This window comes from Leptopilina boulardi, unplaced genomic scaffold, assembly GCF_019393585.1.
Source record: "Leptopilina boulardi isolate dan_hultmark-lab unplaced genomic scaffold, ZJU_Lbou_2.1 LbouV2_368, whole genome shotgun sequence".
In the NCBI taxonomy this organism is placed as follows: domain Eukaryota; kingdom Metazoa; phylum Arthropoda; class Insecta; order Hymenoptera; family Figitidae; genus Leptopilina; species Leptopilina boulardi.
The window spans coordinates 892,110-919,773 of NW_026137938.1; the positions used below are offsets into that span (position 1 = coordinate 892,110).

The 27,664-nt window shown below is 24.9% G+C and overlaps 2 protein-coding genes across 3 annotated transcripts; one reads left to right on the forward strand and one right to left on the reverse strand.

Annotated features, from left to right (window-relative positions):
• Positions 1–1,261: 1,261 nt before the first annotated feature.
• LOC127287272 (33 kDa inner dynein arm light chain, axonemal) lies at positions 1,262–26,372 on the forward strand. 2 transcript variants are annotated; one of them, XM_051314111.1, is made up of 7 exons: positions 1,262–1,404; positions 3,157–3,225; positions 23,431–23,607; positions 23,935–24,067; positions 24,610–24,755; positions 24,895–25,092; positions 26,184–26,372. In XM_051314111.1, exons 2-7 carry the CDS (start codon positions 3,160–3,162, stop codon positions 26,217–26,219), a joined length of 756 nt encoding a protein of 251 aa, XP_051170068.1. In that variant the 5' UTR covers positions 1,262–1,404; positions 3,157–3,159; the 3' UTR covers positions 26,220–26,372. The 2 variants fall into 2 exon arrangements, with proteins under 2 accessions (XP_051170068.1, XP_051170069.1); XM_051314112.1 differs by lacking the exons at positions 1,262–1,404; positions 3,157–3,225 and adding an exon at positions 19,067–19,397.
• On the reverse strand, positions 8,923–16,577 carry LOC127287258 (alpha-glucosidase-like). The gene is made up of 8 exons (XM_051314092.1): positions 16,370–16,577; positions 15,422–15,609; positions 14,698–14,961; positions 13,311–13,553; positions 12,989–13,174; positions 12,624–12,879; positions 12,108–12,456; positions 8,923–9,265 (listed from the first exon to the last, which is right to left on the reverse strand). The coding sequence occupies exons 1-8, from the start codon at positions 16,524–16,526 to the stop codon at positions 9,106–9,108; spliced, it is 1,803 nt and encodes a 600-aa protein (XP_051170049.1). The 5' UTR covers positions 16,527–16,577; the 3' UTR covers positions 8,923–9,105.
• Positions 26,373–27,664: the final 1,292 nt, after the last annotated feature.

The window sequence follows — 27,664 nt, forward strand, 5'->3', positions numbered from 1 at the left end:
TTACTAACAATTAGTAAAATTTAACTAATTCTAAAGCAAAAAGTGAGTCACTAATTTAAATTAGTAAGTATTTTTACTAATTTAGATTTAGAGAGTAAATAAAAAATTTTTGGTTTATTTAAATAAAACTTTTTTTAATTTACGACAAATAAATTAGCCTAGTTGGCTTTGAGACAAATATATACGTTTATTTAATTCAAATATATTATTTATTTAGTCACATGATCGAGAGAGTATTATAATGAGGAGAGTCTTTTAACACCATAGAAACAATTTAGTCTAAAATTCAAATATATTTTATTTAGTTCAAATAAATTATTATATTTATTATTTAGTTCAATTTCTCTGCATGTAAGTTTAAAAAAATTTTAAACTTAATTTAAACCTTTTTTTGTCACTAAGGGGTCTAATTGACCCCAAACATATTTTTCTTTCATTTCTCAAAATAATTAAATAATCGTTACCTAAAATAGTCATTTTTACTAAAAAAAAATTTTATTTCTTTTTTTTTTCTTTAATAATAATGAATAATTAATCAAAAATAATATCATTAAACTGCAAAATAATCGTATTTTTTATAGTAAAATATTTTTAAAACAAAATTTTTGAAATATTAGTAAAGCAAAAATAATCGAAATTAAAAAATTGATTATAAAATAGTATTACAAAAAAATAATTAGTGTTTGCAAAGTAATGTGTATTTAATTATGAATGAATTAACGGTCTAAAGTAAAAATATATTATTGTAAAAAATTAAATATTTTTTTTTTAAATTAGTAGTAAAGAATTTTTTATCAAAAAAATTCTAAAATAGCAAAAAAAAAAAAAATTTCTTTAGTTTTGATATGGAAATAAAATCCCATTGAATGCCAAGAAAAAAAAATTGGCATCCGTATAAGTAACGGTACTTTGGATGAGACTATTTTCAGTTATACGACTTATATTTAACATTCATCCAACTAACTTATTTCAAGTTGCATACTTAATTTAAGGCTATATTGAAAATAAGTTCATTTACATTTTAAGAAAAAATGATTTACTGTGAAGCAAGTATCGATAACTTGCATGACAAGTTTTCATAAAGCAAGGCAGTAATTTTATTTCTATATGTAAATTAAGAAAAAAAAAAAAAATAATACCAACAGGAGAGGTCAAAATACTTTTAATTTTTATATATCTTATATTATATAAACATGGGTCACTGTCTTCTGAATAGATTTAAATTGATCATTTAAAATGATATAATGATGATTTCATATATTAAAAAGACGTTCAATGAATAATACATGAATTTTCTGTTTTGATTAAAAGTAAATATTGTTTTTTAAATTTATGAATGTTATTATTTTACTACAAAGCAATAACATATACAAAACTTATTGAGACATAATAAACATTTTCAAGGTATTTATATTATTTTATTATATACAAACATTGATTTTCTTTATAAGAGTGGAAAGTTTTATTAGAAATGCCTCTGTTAAAATGTTGAAGTTAATAAATTATAAAAGTTTTTGTAAAATTGCACTTGTAATATAAACGATATATAAATATTGATCATATATAAATATACACGGTAGTGAAAGTATTTATGTGTAGGGAAATTAAAAAAATTTTTTAATAATGTTCTTCAAACTACTTTTTGAAATGGTCAACTAAAAATAATATTTTAGATTAACTGAAAAATATTAGTAAGTGCCTTTCGCTTTCATTAGATTACTGAGATTTTTTCTAAATGGTATCTGAAAACCGGTTTGAGACGTTGTCGTGGTAGGTCAGTCGTAGTACGTTGATAAACGATAAATGTAAGATTAGAATAGAAACTTTCAAAACTGGACCAATGACGTTTCATTAAAAAAATTTCCCTAAACATTTTCCTATGTTTCTAAGAAATTTGAAATATTTTTAAATTATTTGAATAGTTTTGGTGAAAAATTGTCTTCTCAACAGTTTTTTTCCTGAGAATTTATTTTTTAAATTAATTTATTTAATTAATATTTTTAAAGAGAGGTGAAAATAAATTAAATTAATATTTTAATGTATGCGTTGCATAATTTTAGTCTTTTATTTATCTTGTGGAATTTTTCATAAATTGTAATAAATTGTAAATTTTATAATATAATAATATTTTAATTATATAATAATAATAATAAATAAATAATATTAATAAAATTATAAATAAATATAAGTAACTAATTTAATTTAAAATTTACAATAAAAAATTGGATAAAATCGTAAACACTCACATATTTAATAAATGATTAATATATTAGTTATTTAATATTTATTGATTAATTTGTCATGGTGACATGACATCTGCATGTAATAAAATATTTAACTTAAAAGTTTAAGTAAACATTATACTACATTAAAATTCAATGTTAAAATAATAAATGTTAAAACAATATTGACACAACATTACCCTAACATTGTGATAAAATATTTGCTAAAACTTTAAGTATGCAATATTTTATAAAAAAAAAGTAGAAAAAAGTAGAAAACTTTTAAATTAGGTAGAAAATTGCATGAAGAAATAGAAAAATTTTTTAAAAGTAGAAAAATGTTAAAATAAGTAAAAAATATTATTGCAAAATAGAAAATAGTAGAAAATTTTAAACTAAGTAGATAATTTTATAAAAAGAAGAAAATAGTAGAAAAATATTAAAATAAGTAAAAAAAATTATAAAAGAAATAGTAGAAAAACTGTAAACCAAGTAGAAAATTTCATAAAAAGTAGAAAAAAGTAGAAAAGTTCTAAATTGAGTAGAAAATTGAACCTAAAAGTGTTAAAATAAGTAGATAATTTTTTAAATAAAGAAAATAGTAGAAAAATTTTAAACTAAGTATATAAATTAAAAAAATATATATAATAGTAGAAAAATATTAAAATACGTAGATAATTTTATAAAAAAGAAGAAAATAGTAGAAAAATTTATAAAAAAAATAGGAAAAAAGTAAAAAAAAATTTTTTTCTAAAGTAGAAAAATGTTAAAATAAGTAGAAAATCTTAGAAAATTTTAAAATAATTAGAACATTTTGTAAGAAGGAAGAAATAATAGAAAAATTTTAAATCAAGTAGAAAATTTTTTTTCAAAAAGTTAAAAAACTTAAAAAGTTCTTTCGTAAGTTTTTTTAAATAGCAATATATTTCTCCAGGAAATGTTACGGAAATTTTTTTTTGCTCTCTGTGGGAATAATATTTTGAAAGAAATGAATCATATAGAGGTAAGTTTTATTTAAAAGTAATACTATGTATTTTAAATTTGAAACTTAAGCAATTGCTATTATTATGTTTTAAAAGGCAATTAGATAATTACCCATTTTCATACAACACATTATATAAGTCAATTGCTTAAATTAAATTTGGATCTATGAATATAACTTAATTATTAAAAAAGTCTTCCGAAATAAGATTGTTTTCTTAATCTCGCACACAACTAGAAATTACAGTATTATGCCGGGAGTTTATTACTGGCGGAGTACCACGCCTGTAATATTGTCAAGGCTATTAGAAACAAATTTTTTTTTTATCTACCTATATATATTGTATAACGCGGTAATTTTTGTCATGTATAATTTTAAAAAAAATGTGTACTATAGATTAATCAATAATAAGAATCCAATAATCAGAATGTAAAAGAATTTATTGATTTTTTTTTCTTGATAAGTAATAAATATTACAGACTCATTCTTCAAACGGTTGGGATTACAGATCAACAATCACCAAACGAAACTACGCTTGCGTTACTATCATTTTCTCATTGGTAGAAAAAGGCGCGTTTATTTAAAAATGCTTTAATATAAAAACAATGTTTATAATTCTAACCAATATTAATTTTATTAAATTACTTTAATGTTAAAAAATAGTAATAATTATTATTATATAATATAATAATAATAATAATTACTACAATAATAAATAATATTTTGTATTTATATTATATTTAATATACAATAAAAAACATTAAAACTATAATACAACTACAATTACAATACAGCAACAATACAATAGTAATTACTACAATAGTAATTACTATTAGTAACTATATTAATACCTAACCTTAAAGTAATATAATAAAAATAATATTGATTAAGAAACACTATAACTATAAACATAAAAAGTTATAAAAATAATATTGATTAGAAAACATAAAAAAGTCAAATTAACAGTTAAAATATTTTTTTATTGTTTTCTTAACATTTTCTTATTGATATATATATATATATATATTAGAGCATTTTAAATACACGTTCTTTTTCCTATCAATGAGAGAGTTATAGTGGCGCAAGCGCACTTGCATTTGGTGAAGGTCGTTGGCAACTTTGCGCTTCTCGCCATTCTCATTGTGGTGCTCATGATGTAAAATTGAATTATTTTGTTATGTTATGTTATCATTGAACTAGTTTATAAAATTAAATTCATTATATAAATTACGAAAGATATAATTCATTATTATTAAATAATTCCAAAAAAAGTACAACACTTGATAATGAAAATTTTGATTGACGAAAAAGTCGAGGACATATATAATAATGAATGAAGATAATATTTGAGGTCAAAGAAATAAAAAGAAAGAAAAAAAAACAAATGAGAGAGAATAATGAAGAATCAAGAAAAAAGTGAGAAGAAATAAGAATCAAGATAGAAGAGAAAATAATGAAGTTTTAACAAAGAAGATATAGAAGGAAACAAGATTAAACAAAAAAGAATGAAGACAGAATACTGCCGTGCGAAACTGCGAAATACTGTGATTTGTTTTTTTCTATTTAGGTTATGTTGCCCATTACATTTCTTCTTTTAAAATTATGGAAAATATTATCCATGGAAGGTAGAAATAATTATTTCTATCAAATTCAAATCAATTTTTAAAAAACAATACCCTCCCTAATAACACAAGATATCTTGGGATATATTGATAATATCCCGCAGATATCCTAGGGATGTCCTATTGATATCAGAAGGATCTCTTAAGGATATCCAAAAAATCAGCGGTTTGGATATCCTTTGGATATCTGAGGATATCTACAGGATATCTTCTGGATATCTCTATTGACTTACATAAATGTCCTCCAGATATCCCATAGATATCGTCAGGATATCACACAGATATCATCAGGATATCCCATAGATATCGTCAGGATATCCCACAGATATCATCAGGATATCCCATAGATATCGTCAGGATATCCTACAGATATTTTCAGGATATTCTCAGTATATCTTCTGGATGTCAAGAAGATATTCTCAGGATACTGTTTTTAAAGTCATTATGAGACTACGAGTGAGAATATTCTGTGAATTAAATTTTATATATAAATAAAATAAAATGCAACTTGTTTTTCGAGAAAGTTGTTTAATTTGAAAAATTATTAACTAATTTTTTTCTCATTCGTGATTCATTCCTTTATTCATATGCTTAATATTGTCAGAAAATAAATTGGCTTTAAACAATATAAATTCTTCCCCGCAAATAACGAATAACTATTAATATTAATTATACATTAAGTGCATAAGTTTATTTAAAAACTTTGAAAAATGCGTTTCAAATCTTCATTTAAAATAAATTAGAAGCTCATAACATTTTTGTTTTTATTATATTATTATTCATTATATTAGCTTAACAATTTTAACCTTTAAAAATATATGTTGAGATATTAAATATCCCGTGAATATCCTAAGAATATCCCATGGATATCCTGCGATATAATATCCAATACTTATTTTGTGGATGTCTTAGGGATATCCTGTGGATATCCTATGGATGTCCTGTTGATGTCCCACAGACCGACGGTTTGGATATCCTAGGGATATCCCAAGATATCCTGGGAACCATTCTAGAGTATCGACCATTGATATGGATATCCTAGGGATATCCTTTTGTTATGAGGGCTGTTATATTCACTCATCCAATAGAAATCTATTTAATATTTGAATTTTCATTCATTAATTTAATTTGAGAAATAATATTGTAAATAAAATTTAATTTTCTGAAAAATTTCAAATTCATTTCTACAACACTTTTCAATAACAAAATTAGATCTTCCATACATTCGCTTCTTAAAAACATAGAAAAAAGATGAATTTTGTTGTTCGCAACAACTTTAATGCTCAAATCACTATTGTCGATAACTCTTTTCAGTACATTATAGCTTCAGCGTCATTTTCTACTTTCAAAAAAGCGAAGAAAGTTTCATTTCCTTTGATGTAGTACCACTTTTCAGAAGGCAATGGCATCATATTAAAATTTTTTTTTTTCAAGTTGTAAAATCAAAATTTTCTATTCCATCCGTTTTTCACATAAAATTAGTTTTTTAATTGTTCTAACAATACATTTTTTTCTTTTTTTAATATTAAAAAGAAATGAAATAAAATATCAAATATGATAAATATTTACTGTACAACAAAATTATGAAAATATATTTACTTCAAGTACAAAATTTATGTATTATAACCCACATAACAAAAGGATATCACTAGGATATCTATATCAATGGTCGATATCCTAGAATGGTCCCCAGGATTTCTTGGGAAATCCCTAGGATATCCAAACCGCCGGTCTGTGGGACATTAACAGAACATCCATAGGATATCCACAGGATATCCCTAAGACATCCACAAAATATCTATTGGATATTATATCGCAGGATATCCATGGGATATCCTCAGGATGTCCGTGGAATATTCTTAGCTAATATAATGAATAATAATATAATAAAAAGAAAAATCTTATGAGCTTCTAATTTATTTTAAATGAAGATTTGAAACGCATTTTTCAAAGTTTTTAAATAAACTCATGCACTTGATGTATAATTAATATTAATAGTTATTCGTTATTTGCGGGGAAGAATTTATATTGTTTAAAGCCAATTTATTTTCTGACAATATTAAGCATATGAATAAAGGAATGAATCACGAATGAGAAAAAAATTAGTTAATAATTTTTCAAATTAAACAACTTTCTCGAAAAACAAGTTGCATTTTATTTTATTTATATAAAATTTAATTCACAGAATATTCTCACTCGTATTCTCATAATGACTTTAAAAACAGTATCCTGAGAATATCTTCTTGACATCCAGAAGATATACTGAGAATATCCTGAAAATATCTGTGGGGTATCCTGACGATATCTATGGAATATCCTGATGATATCTGTGGGATATCCTGACGATATCTATGGGATATCTGGAGGACATTTATGAAAGTATATAGAGATATCCAGAAGATATCCTGTGGATATCCTCAGATATCCAAACCGCCGATTTTTCGGATATCCTTAAGAGACCCTTTTGATATCCATAGGACATCTTTAGGATATCTGTGGGATATTATCAATATATCCCAAGATATCTTGTGTTATTAGGGCTATTTCTCTATGTAATATGCAACAATGTCCAAAAACAATTTTTGCAATTTCTTTAATACTTTTCTTACAATAAAAGTTTTAAAACGTGTCTTTTTTGTCAATTCTAAACCAGAAAGTCCCCTTAACTAAAATTATTTGCGTAAAAGTTGAAAAAAATATTTTTCACGTTATTCAGATTACGTCACCTGAATTATAAATAAATTTTTTTTAATAAAATCGAGGGGTAAACTTAAATGAAGATATCGTGAAATATCCTGAAGCACCTTGAAGTACTGAGAATTGTCTTGAAATATCCTGAATTAGATAAATATAGGTAGATAATATATTTGTTTAAAAATTCAATGAATTTACACAAAAGAGTTTCAATATATAAAATTATGTTTACATGATTGTCGAAGCGATTACTTTCTATTGTAAGGTTATTTTGTAATATCCTGAATTATTTTAAGTATTTGATATATTTTGAATTAATTAAATTATATTTTGAATTAATTAAATTATATTTTGAATTAATTAAATTATATCATGAATTATCTAAAATCACGTAAATTATCTAAAACAATGTAAATTATTTAATGTAACGTGAATTATCTAAAATACCTTGAAGTACTGTAAATTATATCTCTTAATATTTTGAAATATCTTACATTATCCTAAAGTACTTGAATTATCTAAAGTATCCCGAATTATCTAAAGTAATGTAAATTATTTAAAGTAACGCGAATTATCTGTAATATCTTGAAGTACTGTAAATTATCTCAAAATATTTTGAAATATGCTAAATTATCTTAAAGTAAATGAAGCATCGTAATTGTTTACCCCTCAGATAAATTATTAAATTACTTTTTTAAAATAAATTATAAAGATTAATCAATAAGTAATTAAAAGGAACAAAATAATAATTGTTAAGAATATTTTTATTTAACATTTATAAACAAATAATTTTCTTCATAAAAGATATACTATATAAATTATTAAATCAGGATTTAATAAATTTAGTTATCTATTATTTTTTCTGAAGAAAATTCTTGGTTTTAAAATTTTATGACTGAATGTACGAGCTAAATTTTATTTTTATAATATTAAGATTATAAATAATTTTTACTTTTTAAAACAATCACAGAAAATTTCCTCATGCGTAAACTTTCTGTATACATTTAAATTGCAAACAATTTTTTGTTAATTGTAGTGAAATTAAAACTTTTTTTTTGATAGATTTATCATAGTTTAATTGGATCGCAAGAAAAAAATATGGTTTTACGTTTTAAGTTAAACGTTACGTAAATTGTATGATTACTATTGTAGTATCTAGTCTTCCATGAATATTTTCTACATGAGATCGCATGAGCGATCTCCCTCATGCGTTAGTTTTATTTATTTCATCGACTTTCATGGTATTCTAAATTCTGTATGTGTTAATTGTATAAAAATTTTAAAATCACTGTTCATAGCATACCACGTAATTAAGCAATTTTTATATTTACATTCTCATATATGAAAAGGTATTATAATTGATCGAAATTTCAACTTTACTGATTTCAACAATAATTTAACGTTTTAAGGACACATTTCTTTTATTTAAGAAATAAACAAAATTCTTAATATTTATTGTTCTACAGAACATTTTCTTAAAACTATAAACTAAATTATGTATGAAACAAACTGAATAAATTATTAAAAGCTTATAATAACAAATACGACAATTTTTTTTATTTGCTTTTAATAGTCTAAATTTGTCCTAAAATTGATAATAAGTTAAAATTGCAAATACTATTAATAGAAATTTGAATAACGGCTTTTGTGATGTTCCTGCATTATCTGAATTATCTTTTGGTTTAGATACTAAGACTAAAGATGAGCTTGCTGGCACTTTTACATTTGACGTATCAATCACTTCTCTGAAAACAATATTATAAACTCAAAAATTGTTTATAAAATTCACGTTCAAATGTATAAGCCTTTTAGGGATTTACACTACGACTAAAGAAACGTATGGTCTTTCCACCCTTTTATCTCAAAGACACTGGCCTTAATGAAATCCTATCTTGATTCACGTTTAATACTGAGCGGCCTTCTTATACCCGGAAGTGCATTGGGATCAGATTTTGTGCTCATTATGGAGGACATGAGACTTAATCTTGGCACGTAGACCTGGATATTAAAACTCCGACCAGTTACTTTTTGGATCCACAAAAAATAGTGAATAAAAAAAACCCCTTTTCCACAAAAATACGTGAATTTGTGATGGTTCACTTCTAGGAGATTTTCGAATAAACCTCACAGAAAAAAAGGTGGATAAAAAGTTGTAAAGATAGAGGATAAAAGTCGTTAGGATACAGGGTAAAGGATAAATTTGTGATGGATAAAAATGTTACTAAAATATTACTAGAAAAATGGATGTTATATTTGAGTAAACTGTCTAATTTTAATAAAAATATTAGTAATTTTACACTTAACTTATTAAATACACAAATTTTATATAAACAACTAATTGCACGTGGAAATATTTTGCCTATAATTATTGTCTATTAATAAAAATATCTTTGACTAATACAACTGACAGCTGACGACAGTGCGTAAATAATCAGAACTGGGAAATTACAACTCAACGTCTGTATTGTTGCACGAAAGCAGAGTTGGGTATTAGTAACTGAATTTTTTGTGCATATTAGGCTGTGTCAGTTCATCGAGATATTTCGAGTTCAAGATATGACGTCAGAGGCCTGGAGGGACAACAAACAGACGACACAATGTTATTCTTACGGGGAAGAAAATTTGTTTCCACTTTCATCAATTTTATTCATACTTTAAACACGGAAAACGATTGTTGACATATAATAAAATTAAAATGTGTGTTGATAATTAATTTTTTTATATATTTGATTCATTTGATTGATAGATTCTCTGAATTCGTGATAAAATATAAATATTGAGGTTAGAAAAGTTTGTTTACTAATCACATTTTACATTTTAACATTATTAAACAATATCCAGTATGCATGTTATTAAAAAAGATATAAAATATATATTTTAAGTGGGAATTACCGCAGCAGTAAAAGATTTCAAGTTAGTAAACAAACACCCCTAACCTCTAAATTTATATTTTATCACGAATTTAGAGAATCTATCAATGCAAATGAATTAAATATATAACAAAATTAATTATCAACACACATTTTAATTTTATTATAAGTCAACAAGCGTTTTCCGTGTTTAAAGTAAGAATAAAATTGATGAAAGTGGAAACAAATTTTCTTCCCCGTAAGAATAACATTGTGTCGTCTGTTTGTTGTCCCTCCAGGCCTCTGACGTCATATCTTGAACTCGAAATATCTCGATGAACTGACACAGCCTAATATGCACAAAAAATTCAGTTACTAATACCCAACTCTGCTTTCGTGCAACAATACAGACGTTGAGTTGTAATTTCCCAGTTCTGATTATTTACGCACTGTCGTCAGCTGTCAGTTGTATTAGTCAAAGATATTTTTATTAATAGACAATAATTATAGGCAAAATATTTCCACGTGCAATTAGTTGTTTATATAAAATTTGTGTATTTAATAAGTTAAGTGTAAAATTACTAATATTTTTATTAAAATTAGACAGTTTACTCAAATATAACATCCATTTTTCTAGTAATATTTTAGTAACATTTTTATCCATCACAAATTTATCCTTTACCCTGTATCCTAACGACTTTTATCCTCTATCTTTACAACTTTTTACCCACCTTTTTTTCTGTGAAAAGTATAAGCCCTTTAGGGATTTACACTACGACTAAAGAAACGTGGTCTTTTCACCCTTTTATCTCAAAGACCCTGGCCTTAATGAAATCCTATCTTGATTCACGTTTAATACTGAGCGGCCTTCTTATACCCGGAAGTGCATTGGGATCAGATTTTGTGCTCATTATGGAGGACATGAGACTTAATCTTGGCACGTAGACCTGGATATTAAAAACTCCGACCAGTTACTTTTTGGATCCACAAAAAACAGTTACTATTATATCTGAATCTGTGATGGTTCACTTTTAGGAGATTTTCGAATAAACCTGGTTGGCATCAAAACGTCTTTGGATGTACTAAGAACGTTCCAAACTGTCCCAGGAGAGGTGTTAATGTTTTAGGGACGTATAAATGACGATATTCAAAGAACGTTTTATGTTTGACCCAGGGAAATCCCTAGAATGACCGGAAAATGTCTTACGAACGTTCTGCGTCCTGAAAGTGTTGAAATTTCCCAGAATTGCTTAAAAATGTCCCTGTACATAGTGGACACCAAGACGTCTTTTAAATTTATTTAAAATGCTCCAAAGTGTCCTAGAACATTGTGCCAACGTTTAAGATGTCTTGGAAACCAAGAAAGTACGGTTAAATGGGAAAATAAACAGTAATCATGTTACAGTTAGCAGAATATGAGAAGTCTTTAGGTCAACTCTTTATGAAGCAAAGCAGACTCTTAAAAAAAACAAAAACAAATAAGTCAGGAAGATCTGCAGTGGTCTAATTGATCCCAAGAACCATTACCTAAAAAGAAGCCTAACATCGGTTTCGGAGAATTCAGCTAAAGGGAGTGGTTTTTAGAAGATTGATCAGAACAAGAGTAGAAATTTTACCTAATAGGAGTACGAGCTCTAGTTATCTGTTTCAGAAGTGAACCTCCAAGGGCAGTGTAAAAAATGTGAGAAAAAGGCATTACTTATAAAACTATTTATATAAAAGTATTGAAAAAAATTACCCCCATTTAATATTTGGTAAATTTGATCCTGCGAGTTGCACAACAGTAGTCATTTTATCAGCATTTGTCAGATGTGAATTCAAATTAATACTTTGGCTATCCTCATCAGAAAAGTTTATTAATAATGATATCGTTTCATTTTCATGCTCTCGGAGAATTACCAACATTTGATTATTATTTGCAGTTATTGTTTTCAAAGTACCATCTTTAATAGCAGGAGACGTCTTTCGTAAACTGGTTAAAGCTTGATACATTTTAAAATGAGAATTATCAATTTGTTTTTGGTTTGCCAGATTCAAAGTATTATAGTTACTATTGACAGGGAGCCATGGAGTGCCATTTGTAAAACCTGCAAAATATTTCTTAATAATTATATACCGTCAACTAAAATCAAAGAATTTTAAAGGGAAAATTTACTTTACATCCGTATACGAGGATTGAAAAATCATTTCATTTCTATAAAATGATAAACGTTAAATTAAAACAGTTTCACTACAAAATGATTAAATGTTAAACCTGAATTTTTTGAGTTATCCCATTGAAAAGGTGTTCTATTTGGATCACGAGAACGAGATTGATATTTATCTTTTCCAGCATTACATGCTTGAGGGTCTTGTGTATCTTCCCAAGAAATATCAGTTTTATCAACCATGCCTATTTCTTCACCATAATATGTTACGGCCACTCCTGGCAAAATCATAGCAAGCATTGTCATTTGATCACCTCTACCAGGATATCGTGTTTCTGTTCGAGGTCTATCATGGTTGCCCATCTAACAAATAAGAAATTAAACTATTTTCTCTTTCAACTCTTTTTAATATCGACAATAAACATTTAACTACTAACTGAATTATGTAAAGATAAAAAAAATATACACTTACAACCCAATTAGGGACATAATTTTCAGGCGTGTGTTTCATCCACGTCTCAATTAAAGTCTTAAATTCATCTGGTTTTGATTTTACTGATACATCCGTAATAAATTTAAAATTAAAAGGAATATGAGAACCGTATTCATAAAATTTGGTTGTATTTTCTAAACTTGTATAAGCTTCCGTCATCATGACCTGTTAAAGAATGACAAGGATTTTTAGTTCTATTCGTTATACACACACTATTTACAGGTGTTTCTAACAAAGTCAGATTATTTCTAGAACTCTGTACGGATGTAACGAATTACTTTCTACTGTAAAACTATAGTACCTTTTCGTCTTCATTATTTGTATTCGCCCATTCGTCCATAATGTCCCTCCAACTTTGTACTAATTCATAAGTACGTTGATCATCTTTGGTATAAATATGATTCAAATAGGTATAATCCCTTTCTGTTGAATTGGGTGCATTTGATTTAGGTTCATCTGTAAGATTGTCATCTTCGAAAAGATGAGGTACAGCGTCTATTCGAAATCCATCGACACCTTTTCCCAACCAAAATTTAATTACATTCTGTTTAAAGGAAATAAAATAATTATATAGATAAATCGTCTTACATAATAATTTACATTTACAATTCTCTTTTTCAATTTTACTGCATCAGGAAAATTTTTATTTTCACTTTTCGAGGCAATTCTATCATACACTGAGAGAATTTTAACTCATCATCTGAACTTTTTGAGGAGCAGATATTGTACTTCGCAGTACTAAAATCGAATAGCAACAGCGTCAATACAGTGCGAATTCAGACTTAATAATTTGTGGAACAAACAATTTAGTACAGTATCTGTCCACCAAAAAGCGCAGCTGCGATACAATATAAAATGGTCTTCCATACAAATTTAGAATCATTTCGTATTAAGTTCCATATATAAAACTAAATTCAAATTGGCCTGAAATAATTGCGAACTGATTTCATAGAAATTTTGGACTGACGTGTTAAATAAGTAAGAAAGAGTAGGGTAAAAGTCAAAGTTTTCTCACTAAAAGAATAGACAGGTTTCATTTTATGTTAACTCGTTTAAAAAGTCATTCAATTGCACAACATTAAACAAAAGGAAACAAGGTACGTTACAGGTGGTCAATTTTGTAACAGATTTGGGTATTGTTTAGATATAATTGGTATTAAATTTTATTACTATCACTCTCAACTACTTACTCTCTAAATCTGATTATATTTCAAAATTCTTCCTCATTAAAAAAAGTGCATTAACACTCAAAGACTTTTCACTTGAACAGATTTAGAAAGATTTGTCAAAAATAATTTTTTTTTTTTGAAATCGGAAAAACTTTTTTTTATAGTTTTTCGCTTTCAAAAACATTCGGCATTTCAAAAAAAAAAGATCAATTTGTTTATTTTTAAAGTCTGCTAAACTAATCTTTTAAGGACGTTTCAGGTTTTGAAAAATGTTTTTAGAACAGCCTGCTTCCATAGCAATTTCTATTCTTTTCAACTTTATGGCGCAACGATATTTAGTCATCGATTGAATAGACACATTTTACCTGCGCTGGCTATGTGTATCAATATCCTTTGTTGTATAACTAGATGATGGTGCGACTTTACGAATATAAAAAGTACTCTAGTACCATTATAAATGAATAAAGCGTTATAGACGCACAAAAATATGGAATTTAAACAAATTAAACCTCAACTTACCTCCATTTCCGTTTTAACGTCTTGATTAGCGTAATTCAAATCAGGTTGACGATATTCGAACTGATGAAAGTACCAAAGTTTTCGTTTCTCATTATAGTCCCAAGCAGGACCACTAAATACACTTATCCAATTGTTTGGCGGTGAATCTCCAGTTCTGTTTGCTTTCCATATGAAATATTTATCATACGGTTCTACGCCTTCTATGCTTTTTTGAAACCATTCATGTTTATCAGATGTATGATTTGGTACCAAATCAAGAACAACCTGGGCACATTGGAAGTATTTCATTTAACAACCAATTGCATAAATGTTGTCCTTCCGATTTGACGGCATTTTGAAAAGTCCTAACATTTCTATAACAATTTTATTAGTTCATGGCGTATATTGTAACTATAATAAAATTATTATAGAAGTTTCAGGACTTTTCAAAATACGGTCAAACCGGAAGGACAATATTTATACAATTTGTAATATTGATAAAAATAAAAGGATAACAATTTGTGTGATTCAAACCAGTAAATCTAATATAATTTTTTTGTAATCTATAATATCGAATTGATTTTTGAAAAATTAAAGGTATTTTGAAATTAAATATCCTTCAGATTTGTAATCACAGCGATTCCACAAATCCCAAGATAACAAGTTCCAATCGAATCCACTTACGATTAACTTTGTAACTTTTATGTTCGCCGCAATCTGATAAAGAATTTAATTTTTTACCCACCTTTAAACCTAGCTGTTTTGCTTTTGCCGTTAAATCCGTAAAATCTGTCATAGTACCGAATCTTTCATCAATTGCACGAAAATCAGAAATATCGTAACCAAAATCAACCATAGGGCTTTGATATATTGGAGATAACCATATTGCACCTATGCCACAATCGACGAAATGTTGCAATTTATTTGTAATCCCTAAGAATTATAAAAAATATTATAAACTTCTTTTTATCACTAGATACAAAGTTTCATAAAATCAAATTCATTTGCCATATTGGTTCTGATTCGAGTTTTAAAATTCGAGGCCAAAATTTTCTAACGGAAATTAATTAGAACAATAATGAAAATTCTGACAAAAAAAAGGAACAAATTAATTTTAGGCATTATTCATGCGTTTCAAAAAAGTCTAAATTTTAAAAATTTCGAGAAGGCCGCCAATTCGCGATGTCATTAATTAAGAGAGTTAAGTATAATAACATTAATAATTACTAGCAAAAGTATCGCGTGCTAAAGCGCGCGTGAAGTTTCGTATTGTACATATCTCATTAATACAAATGAGATAATTTACATATATTAAAAATAATATACTCAATTTTTACATTATTACATTTATAAAATTATGTCTTAACTATCTATAGTGAAAACAATAAAAAAAATTTCCAACTTTCTTAAAATTAGAACAAAATATGATTCTTTCTAAGTTGGTAAACTTAATTTTTATCAAAAGTTGCACTTTTTTTTTCTAATGTCAACTATAATTTAAAATATCACTACTCACCTAATTTCATAATGGAATAAATAATGTAAAAAATAAAAATTTTAATTAAATTTGTACTAATAGAGAAAATATGAAAAGAAATTCAAATCTGAAAACTTGATATTCACAGTACTAAAATTCTATCATCATTGAAGATTTACGATAATGGAGATTTTAATTTTTAAAACTAAAAAGTACCTTTTAAATCGCCAATTCCATTATCATCAGAATCTTGAAAACTCCAAGGGTAAATTTGATAAAACACTGTATTTTTCCACCAATCTTTATTTTTAATTTCACCAATCACATGACTGCACAAAAATAATGCACAAAAAATGAATAGAAAAGACTCCATAGCTACTAATAATGTGATCTTTGTTGCAGGCAGAGGATTATTTATAAAGGTGCACTCATTATATGTTACACAACGGAAAAGAACATAAACTATTATCGCATTGTCATAACAAATTTTATCAGATAAGCACTTAAACAATTGGAATTCAGTTGTCATTTTAATATAGAAAAACTTAATTAAAAAACGTCATATTCTCAATTATTTTATTACTTCAATAGAATTATACACTCATGCAATTAAATATATAATAAAAATATATTATATCAACAATTGAGAATTGAAATTTTGATAAAATAAAAAAAAAAATTTATATTTAATAGTACAATGTAGTCACTTAATGACTTAATGTATCTTATCAGTACTCTACGAATCGGCTCTGACGGTATATTTTCAATAAATAAATAAATAAATTAAAACTATATTTCAAAGCCTTTCAAATTGTTTATTTATTTTTTTTTTTTGTAAAGTCGGTATTTCTTTGATATAGGGTCAAAGAATTTTTTTTTTTAATTCAAAGAAAATTTTTTTTATTCTAAAATTTACTACATATCAAGTCCTCTTTTTTAAAATGTCCTTCGCGTCAAATTTCTTTAAATTGTATATTAATGACCTTTAATCAACTTTAAAATCTTTCGTCCTTATAAAATAATTTTTAAATAAATATAAAAAAAAATTAATTAGGGTCAGTTGGGGTAAATGGGGACAAGAGGTGTTTGGAGCTTAATTTACAGTTTTAAAATTAAGTTTAACGTCAATATTTTAACCTCAGGTCACCTACAACAGGTTCTGAGTATTGTCAAGCTTTTATCTTGACAATTGGCAGCAAGATAAAAAAAAGTTATCGCTCAATGCATAAAATCTTGAAAATCAAAGTCAAACTGTTTCAGTATTTTGTCTCGCATTTCAAAGAAAATAGACTTAAAAATCATAAAAAAAATTTTCTTATTTCTTATGACTCCCATAACATAAATTCAATTGAATTTTTGATTTTTGTCAATTTTTTTTATTAACCAAATTGACAAAAATCAAAAATTCAATTGAATTTATGTTATGGGAGTCATAAGGAATAAGAAAAAATTTTTTATGATTTTTAAGTCTGTTTTCTTTGAAATGGGAGACAAAATACTGAAATAAAAAAAAAATGAAAAAAATTTCAATTGGTTCAACTACTATATATCTACCCAGATAGCACGGAAACTTGCAGCAAGCTTGCGGCAAGCTTGTCTGAGCTTGCGAAATGTCCTACCCAGGGCAAGCTTGCCGTGAAAGATTGCTGTAAGCTTGCTACGTAAGGTTGCAGGAGAATTTCAACAAGCTTCTGGAAAGGTTGCTGCAAGGTTGCTGCAATTTTAAAAAAATACATTTTAAATTTAAAAAAAATTTATTTGTTTTCTAAATTTGAAAATCCTTGTGACGTTTATTATTATTAATTATGTCCTGTTTATTTTCATTTGGAAATTTAACGAGAAAATTTTCGAAACAAATTTGAGGGGACTGGGAATTGAACCCGGGTTCGACAGACATTAATCAAAGACCCTAACCGAGAACCTACTCGACCAACTATTAGAGAATAAAAAAATCTTGCTCTTAACCCTCGACTGTTGAAAAACAGTTGAAAAACGGCGGGCTTTTTCAAAATGCTTTTAAATAGAAATTTTGTGTTTTCTATTTTATTTGTTAATTAATCAATGTTATTATTGTTATATTTTATGAAATTTATTTAAAATATGAAAGTACTTATTGAAAAGATGAATAAAATTTTTTAAATGTATTAAACATTTGTTAATGTAATAATAATATTTATATATCTTAATATATATTTACTTTATTTATCATTTTAATTTCTAGTATTAATTGCCGTTATTTTTTCATAATATACCATAATTTTTAACTAATTAAATTATTTTTTTATATTTTTTTTAAATATTTTTAATTTATTTTTTGGCATTATTTTGTATATAATAAAATATTATAATAAAAATATAATAAATAATTAATAATAAATAAAACAATAATAAAAAATAAATAAAAAATATAATAAAATATAATAAAACCTAATAATAAATAAATTAAAAAAACCAAAAATATAAAATTCAAAAATTAATTACAAAAAAAAATTAAAAATATTTAAAAAAATATAAAAAATTAATTTAATTAGTTAAAAATTATGCAACCCAAATTTTATGAAATTTTCTAAATTTTGGGGTAAATGGGGACAGTCAGTTTCATGCGTTTAAAGCTTATCTAAATTTTTTATTGCTGCATAAAATTAATCCTGGGAATGTAAATAACAACTTAAAAAAAAATAAACCCGCAAATATTTCCTTTTAAAAGAAGAAACTTACGTAATTTGTGAAAAATTGGGATTTTGTCCCCATTTACCCCAACTGATCCTATAAAATTTAAGCTAATTTTATGTGAATTTTATTTGTAAAAGAGTAGAAAAAATTCTAAACAAAATTCAAAATGACAGACTTCAATAAATATCGAAACAAAATACAATTTTGAAAAAGGTTAAAATGATTTTTAGTCATACAAAAAATAATAATAAGTCAAAGTTAAAAAAAATTTGACACAAAATTCAATGAACATTTGCAAATAATTTGCATTAAAAAAAAAATAGAAACAGATTTTCGTGAACATCAATCCTTTGTTCCTCCATTTATTATATCAATATTGCCATAGTAATCGCATATATTTATAAATGCACATTGTTTTCTAAAAAGAACTAGAAAATTGACATTTATATTAAATTTAAATTTGACAATATTTTTTTTTGTCTTTCTAAATTTTCTTTATCAAGATAAAGAAATTATGGAATCGCTTGTTAAATATGATAATCCAGTTTTAGTTTCTTCCAAAGCAGAAGAGGTAATATTTTTACGTAAAGAGAAAATATAATATTATGTAATTTGAAATTATTATTATATATATACAAACACTGATTGCAAGTAGTGATTTTTTTTAAGGTTCCGTTTTTACATGTTCATTATAGAACTATATCAAAATAATTATAGTTAATTTCATAAACGCCGAACTTTTTCAGTTAGGTTATGTGTGTAAGAGAAAAAAAAATACATGACAAAATTATGCGCATAACTTATTCAAGCAGAAGAACGACTATTTACCGTAAATAATATTTACGGTAAAAAAAATTCCATTCCTTTAAATAAATTTATTAGCGAGATAAAAAATTGGAAATTTCTTTTTGCAAATAAAAATTTATTTCATTGGTTAGAAATAACAGGGTTGACACAAAAATATTATTTTGTTTTCCCTTATCCTAAGGAAAATATTTCAAAAGGAATTCACTAACAGGCCTCAGATTGCACGACTTTTACGAATTTTTTTAATTTTTAAATGAATTATTAAAAAAATATATTAACTTGAATTGTTTGCAAAATCAATTATTTTCAATAATTTAAAACAAATTCTTCGAAAATTATATGATTTAAAAGTTTTCAATTAAAAATTCACTAAAATTCAATTATTGTCTAAAGTTTTTAAAAAAATTTTTACCAATTCAAAATGAAATTTTCAATTGATAATCTGAAATTCAATTATTATTTCTAAAAATTTTAACTCGAACACTTTTAAAATACAATTCTTTCTAAATTTTCTATCTAAAATTGAAATTGTTGAATAATTTAATTTTAATAATTTTAATCAACTTTTTTGAAAATTGAATTAGTTTAAATATTTTACAATTTAAAATTCTCCAAAGTTTAATTATTATTAAAAGCTTATAAAATATCTATAGAAATTCCAATTTACGAAAATTTTCATTAAAAATCTCCTGAAATTCAATTAGTTCCAAAAATTTTAACTATTGAGCAAAACTCAATTATTTCTCAAATTCTTAAATTCAATTTCTTTTTCAATTAATTATTTCTAAAACGAAATCTTAGAAACGTTTAACCTACTTATGTTGGATGTAAATCTCTACAAAATACTATATTAAATAATATGTGCGATGTAATTAATAATAATGTTTGCAATGATTCTGATTTCGATATGAATTTTCATTCTTTTAACTATTTTTTCAAAATTTGTACATAACATTACTCGAAAGAACTAATTTCGCTATGTTATATTGTCATTTAGATATATTTTAACACTTGTTTTGTAATATCGCTGTGTTTATCATCATACTTGCTTTATCTTTATATTATGTATTAATAATCCTGTAATTGGTCTCCGGATTGTTGGATTAAATCTCAATAAATAATTAAATAAATAACTTTTAATCAAGTTTTTCAAAATTTCAATTTCATAAAATTTTTTTAATTATTAATTATTATTAAAATTTTAATTGAAAATTTCAAAAATAAAAAACCGAAAATTCAATTTTTTAAAACAATTTTCAATTGAAAATTCTCTAAAATTCTCTATAATTTAATGATTTCTAAAAATTTTTATTTAAAATTCTTCACTAAATTAATTTTTTTAATTACTTTATTACAGTTTTTCAACAATTCAGGGAAATAAAAAGGTTTTTAATTAAAAATACTCTGAAATTCTATTCTTTAAAATTTTTTGTTTAAATTTTATCAATTAAAATTTATGAAAGATTCAATTTAAAATCTTCTGAAATTTAATTACTTCGAAAAAAATTTTAACTCGAACTCTTCCAAATTTAATTGGTAATTGAATGTTAATGCAATTGAAATTTTTTTTCACAAATTCTTATCTATATCATTCATTGTTTAATTAATTATTTAAACAGTTTTAATCAAATTTTTCAAATATTCAATTATTTAAATCGTTTTTTAATTAATGTTTATATTTACAACAAATTTATAATTTTTGAAATTTCAAAAATTCAATTATTTCTAAAAATCTTAACTGTAACTCCTTCAAAATTCAATTATTCAAAACATATTTCAATTGAAAATTCTCTGAAATTCAATTATTGTCTGAAATTTGGAAAAAAATTTCATTAATTCAAATTTATAAAAATTTTATTTTAAAATCTCCTGAAATTCAATTATTTCTAAAAATTTTAAATCAAACTCTTTCAACTTCAATTATTTTAAACATTTTAATTAAAAATCTTCTGACATTCAATTATTTCACAAATTTTCATTTAAAATTATGTTTTTTTTTTAATAATATTTTAATGAAATTTTTCGAAAATTTAATTATTTAAAATATTTTCCAAAATTCTGAATTCGAATAATGTGCATAAATCAGACTTGAAAAAAAGTTATTTTTTTTAATGTAACTATAAATTATTTTTGAAAATTTGTTCTGAAACTGAATTGAAATCTTGAAAATTTGTCTCAGTTTAATTCGGTGGTTTAAAAAGAAAAATTGTTGAAAATATTTCTGTGAAATATTCTTATTAAGAAATTAAGAAATTTTATTTAATTTCTAATAAATTTGTTAATAATAAATTTTCTTTCTTTCAAAAGTCGATCCGAGGCCTACAATTATAAACAAGGAGGGGGTCCTTTATGTTTATTTCATAAACATTATGCTTCCTCATTGTGTGAAGCAAAAAATTCGCTTCCTCGTGAAGGAAGCAATGAATTTGTCCAATTCAATTGATTGATTTAAAAAATTTCGAGTTAAAAATGTTTTAAATTAATTAAATTTTTTGAAAAATAAAGAAAATTTTAATTAATTTTGAGTGTAACATAAACTTTATATATACGAATCGATTCGTTTTAATGCAAGGAATACAATTATTTTATTCATCAACTTGAATTTAAAAAAAACACAAAATTTTTTAGCTAAAATATGAATTTTCGATTTTTCAATTTTTATTAATTCTCGAATTTTAAATCAAATCTATACTTTATATATACCAACCAATTCGTTTCAATGCAGGGAATAAAATTATTTCATATATAAACATGAATTTAAATAAACACATCATTTTTTAGCTAAAATGAGAATTTTTGATTTTTTAACTTTCTTTAATTCTTTAAATTTCAATCAAATCTATACTTTATATATATCAATCGATTCATCTTGAGATAAAGAAGACGATTATATTATATATTACCTTAAATCCATTAAAACCTGTTAAAGATATCGTGTTCACAAAAACGATCCACACACACATACACACACACACACACACACACACACACATACATACATCCGGACAATTGATCAGGATCTCATATAACATGTTTCTATATAGAGGAAAATTTGTTTTCACCATTTTTAAAAAGTTTATAAACGAAAGGACTACATAGCTTCCTCCACGAGGAAGCAAAATAAAAGACAATAATTTTTAGAAGCAAAAGTTTGAATTGAAAATTTCAAAAATTAGAATTTTAGTAGCATTTTTAGAAATTTGATATTTTTCGAGTACTTTTCATAAAATTCCCTGACCTGTGTCAACCATAAATTTATTTCATTGATTAGAAATAATTATCTTTCTTATAATAAATGTAGAAATAACTTCACTGGAAAAAATTTATTTGATTCAAATAATCGATTATTTGACTATGATCAAATAAATATCTATTTGTATTAAATAATTATTATTTAAATGAATGGTAATTATTTCAATTAAATGGTAATTGTTTTCAATACAAAAATTATTAATTCAAATAGATTATTTAATACAAATATAAATTATTTGATTCAAGTAAATATTTATTTGATAATAATATAAATGGTAATATAATGGTAATATAATTGATAATAATAATATTTGAATCAAATGAATTTTTTCTCAGTATTAGAATACAAGAAAAAGTATATTTATGTTTAACAATGTCTAATAATGGATTCTTAATATTAGTTTTATTTTAAAATAAAATCGGTTTACAAATTATAGTGGCTCTTACTAACCTTCAATTTATAATGGATTTTTATTAAGTAAAAACTAAATGTGCAAGTTCTGATGATATGAAACATATAATTTGTATAACTACTTAAAATATAGTTATCCGATCAACATCAACAAGCTAGAGAGCCTGATTTATTAAATGCTGGTATTGAAAGTTTTGCTTTCCAAAGGAAATTTACAGCAGTAGAAGTAGAAAAAGAGCCCGTAGAAATATTAAATGGCATATTACCACCAAGAAAATGGCAAGAAGATGGTCAACAATGGATGCAAAAAGTATGTTAACAAATTCACTTGTTACACACAAAAATTAACTTTTAATATTTAAATCCCAAAATTTTTTTTAAAAAAATTCTTAATTTTGACACTGTTGATGGATTTTTATGAATCTTATTACTTGGTAGTTTTGGGGGTAATTGATTACAAATTTAATGTCAAATTTTCAAAATATTCCAAAAAGTACGTTTTTGAAATTGTAATAATTTTTTCTCTAAGTCATAAAGAATAGTTTTAAAATTAATAAAATATAGACATAAATTTATTATAATTAAAGGTATATGTAAATAATTTTTGGTATATAATAATAATTAAACATAATAACAGGTATCAAGTACCCCTGCTACAAGGCTTGATGTGATAAATTTGCAAGAGCAAATGGATATGAGACTGCAGCAACGTCAAGCAAGAGAAACTGGAATATGTCCAGTGCGACGGGAATTATTCAATCAATGTTTTGGTATGCTACATAACAACATTTTAAGGCTGCTTCCACAACAGTTAAATCGCACACGATACGCATCGAATACGATTTTTTAAAACAAGACGATGCGCGCGCATCCATTGCCAACTGTTAACAAAAAATTTATTTCACATACCCAAAAATTTTACCTGGAAGGATATAAAAATTTTATCTTTTTTAACAAAAAAAATTTGTTTATAATTTCAATAATACTAATAATAATAATAATAATAGTTATAATTATAGAAATAGTGGAATACGTAAACTAAATTTTTTGACAACAATTGGCAATGGATGCGCGCGCATAAAAAATCGGTTAAATGGAAATTCTATCAAATAATAATTCGAACAAATGAATATTGTTCTAAAAGAAAATTAGATGAAATTCCGCTGACTAAAAATTCGTTTAAATGGCTATTCATGAAAATTCAAACAAATACAAATTCTGACAAATAAAAATTCAATCAAATGTAAATTCTATGATGTTCGTTTATATAAAAATTCTACAAGAAAATCAGTTTAAAAAAAAATTATTACAGATGAATTGATTCGTCAAATAACTATCAACTGTACAGAACGAGGAATTTTACTACTGAGGGTTCGCGATGAAATAAAAATGACAATGTCAGCATACCAAACACTATATCAAAGCAGTGTTGCATTTGGCATTAGGAAAGCACTTCAAGTTTGTACATATATATATCTCTACACTACAAAAAATTTTAATATCCCTATTTTTATAAGATAAATAAAATAGAATTTTATATAACAATTAAAATTATAATTTAAATTATCATCTATTTAAGTAATACTATAATTATTAGGCTGAACAAGGAAAAGAAGATTTAGTCACCACTGCCGAGGCATTATTGGCACAAAAAATGGAATTAGAAAAAACTGTTGCAGAATTGAAACAAAAACAAGAACAAACTGAGAAAAGAAATGCAGTATTAAGAGAAGCTGAAGAAAAAAAATATACTGAAGAAATTCAATTTTTGAAAAAAACTAATCAACAACTGAAGGTAATTGATACTATTTACTTTTAATAAGTCAGATTTTAAAGAACAGATTAATTTTATGGAATTTCTGAAGCTTTTGAAATTAATATGCCCGAATTTCAATGTTATTGACTTTTAGAAAGTAGAATCTATATTGAATTGAATTTTCATATTTAAGAATTTATATTTAAATAAATTGTAATTAAAGAAATTTTTATTTAGACGAACTTTTTCGAAATAGACTTTTTAATTAATCGAATTTTTTCATTTAAGAGAATTTATATTCTACAAAATTTTCATAATACAGTCAAAACTCCAATATGCATGCTTTGCTGAAATTTTCCACTTTTCCAAATTCGAATATGCACGCTGCATAAGCTCCGTTTACTCTCCACTTTTCAGTGCCGTCCATATACACATTTTGTGGGGCGCATGATTACCCCATAAAAATTATTAGTTAGAATTTTGATTTGAAAAAATTTTATTAGATATAAATTATTTTTTAGACGAATTTTCATTTTTCAAATTAGAATTTGACACAATTTCACCTTTAAACGAATTTTTACTGTACAGAATTTTTGAAACGCCAAATTTTTATTTAACCGAAATTGCAAATGGCCGAAAAAATATCCAACAGAATTGGCGGGAATTTTAAAATTTGCGCCAAAACTTCTATGTCAGATATTTGTTCGTACATTTGCAATTTCGATCAAATGAAAATTCAATGATTTCATAATTCTCTCAAATGACAATTCGTAGAAATGAAACTTCCGACAAATAAAGTTACGATGAAATGGAAATTTTGCTATTTAAAAAATTTGGTTAAGGAAAAATTCTACGAAAAGAAAATTTTGCTAAATAGTAATTCGTTTAAATAAAAAATTCTACTTTATAAAATTCGGTAATATAGAAATTCGATATTATTAATTTCATTTTCGTTTAAAAAGAGGACACGTCGAAAAAAATTTTTTTTTAAACTATTTTAAAATCTACGGATATTTAATTATTTTAATCTTTTTTTTACATTTTGTTCATAGTTCAAAAATATTAAATAAGTAAAAATGTATATATTAACAATAAGTATAAACTTTATAAAATGATTATTTATTTCACAGGTACAATTGGAAGGGATCTTAAACATAAAAAAATAATAAGTCACCTCCTAGTGAATTAATATTTTGAATTTCATAAGAGGAATTCCAGACTTTTATTAAGAAATATTTAATAATAATTTTAATTGATACACGCGTGATGGTTTTACAAAATAAGTTTATTAAAATTAAAATAAAGAAAAAATAAAATTATTTATTTATTTATTCAATTAAAATATGCCAAAATAAATTTTCGAAAAAAATGGGAATTCAGTGAAATAGAATTTCTAGGGATAAAATAGGGGAATTTAAAAAATCAAAAAATAATATATTACAAGTAAAGTTTAATTTTAAAAATCAAACAAGTGCAAATTACACTTGCATTGAAACCGAGGACTCCGTACCTCGATTTAAGGAAAAAGTTCACTTTTAAAAAAAAATTATTTTTCGAAAAAAGATCAATTAAGACAACTTCCTATCATGTTTGTTAAATTTTTCCTATAATCGACAAATAAAAATACGTAACAATGTCAGTTCAGTATCAGTTTTCCTTGAAAACAATATGATCATCAACTCCAATCGTGCTCGCTATATACTTTTTTTGTAATCTACACGTAAAAATGTATAAATTTGAATCCCTTTAGATATGGTAAAATTTCCTTCTTTGTTTATTGGAAAAATCCATGATTTTTTCTAAAAATATCAGTTTTCCTTAAAAACAATGAGATTATTAACTCCAATCGTGCTCGCTATATATTTCCAGGTTGGTAATCCTGGAAGTACCACTTCCACAAAAAAAGTTTTTACATATGCCAACATTTAGGGCTCAATTAGGGCTAATTTAGTACCTCATGCAAAAATTTAGGACCCTTTACCTCTTTAAAATAACCCTTGGTACTGTTAGCTTGACGTCAAGCTGGAAGTACCACACTATAGAACCTAAATATTTTTCAAAATTTCTTCCATAGGAATTTAGGGCTCATTTAGAGCTCTCAATTGGGACTATTTAACATTTTTAAAAACCACAATTACAAAAAAACATCCCCAATTATTTAAACTCGATTTAATCAAACAATAATCATATAGAAATTAAGAGCTAAATTAGGGTTCTTCAATAGCACTAAATTCACTTTTTAAAAGTGCACCCCAGCCAAGCAACTAATAGATAGTCAACCACAAAAACTACCCTCAACTAGTTAAAACTTAATATTTTCAAAAACAAACACATACGCATTTAAGACTAATTTAGGGCTCTAAAATATAATTAAATTGGGTGTTCAAAAATGATGCACCAACTTTAAAAACTACCCCAGAGTAGTTCAAAATTTAATTTTTAAAGAAACAAATACTTAGGAATTTAGGGCTAATTTAGGGCTCTTGAATGGAACTACATTGGTTGTTTAAAAATGATACACCAACTTTAAAAACTACCCCAGAGAAATTAAAAATTAATTTTTTCAAATTAACTAATTTAGCTCTTAATTCCTGTATGATTATTGTTTGAT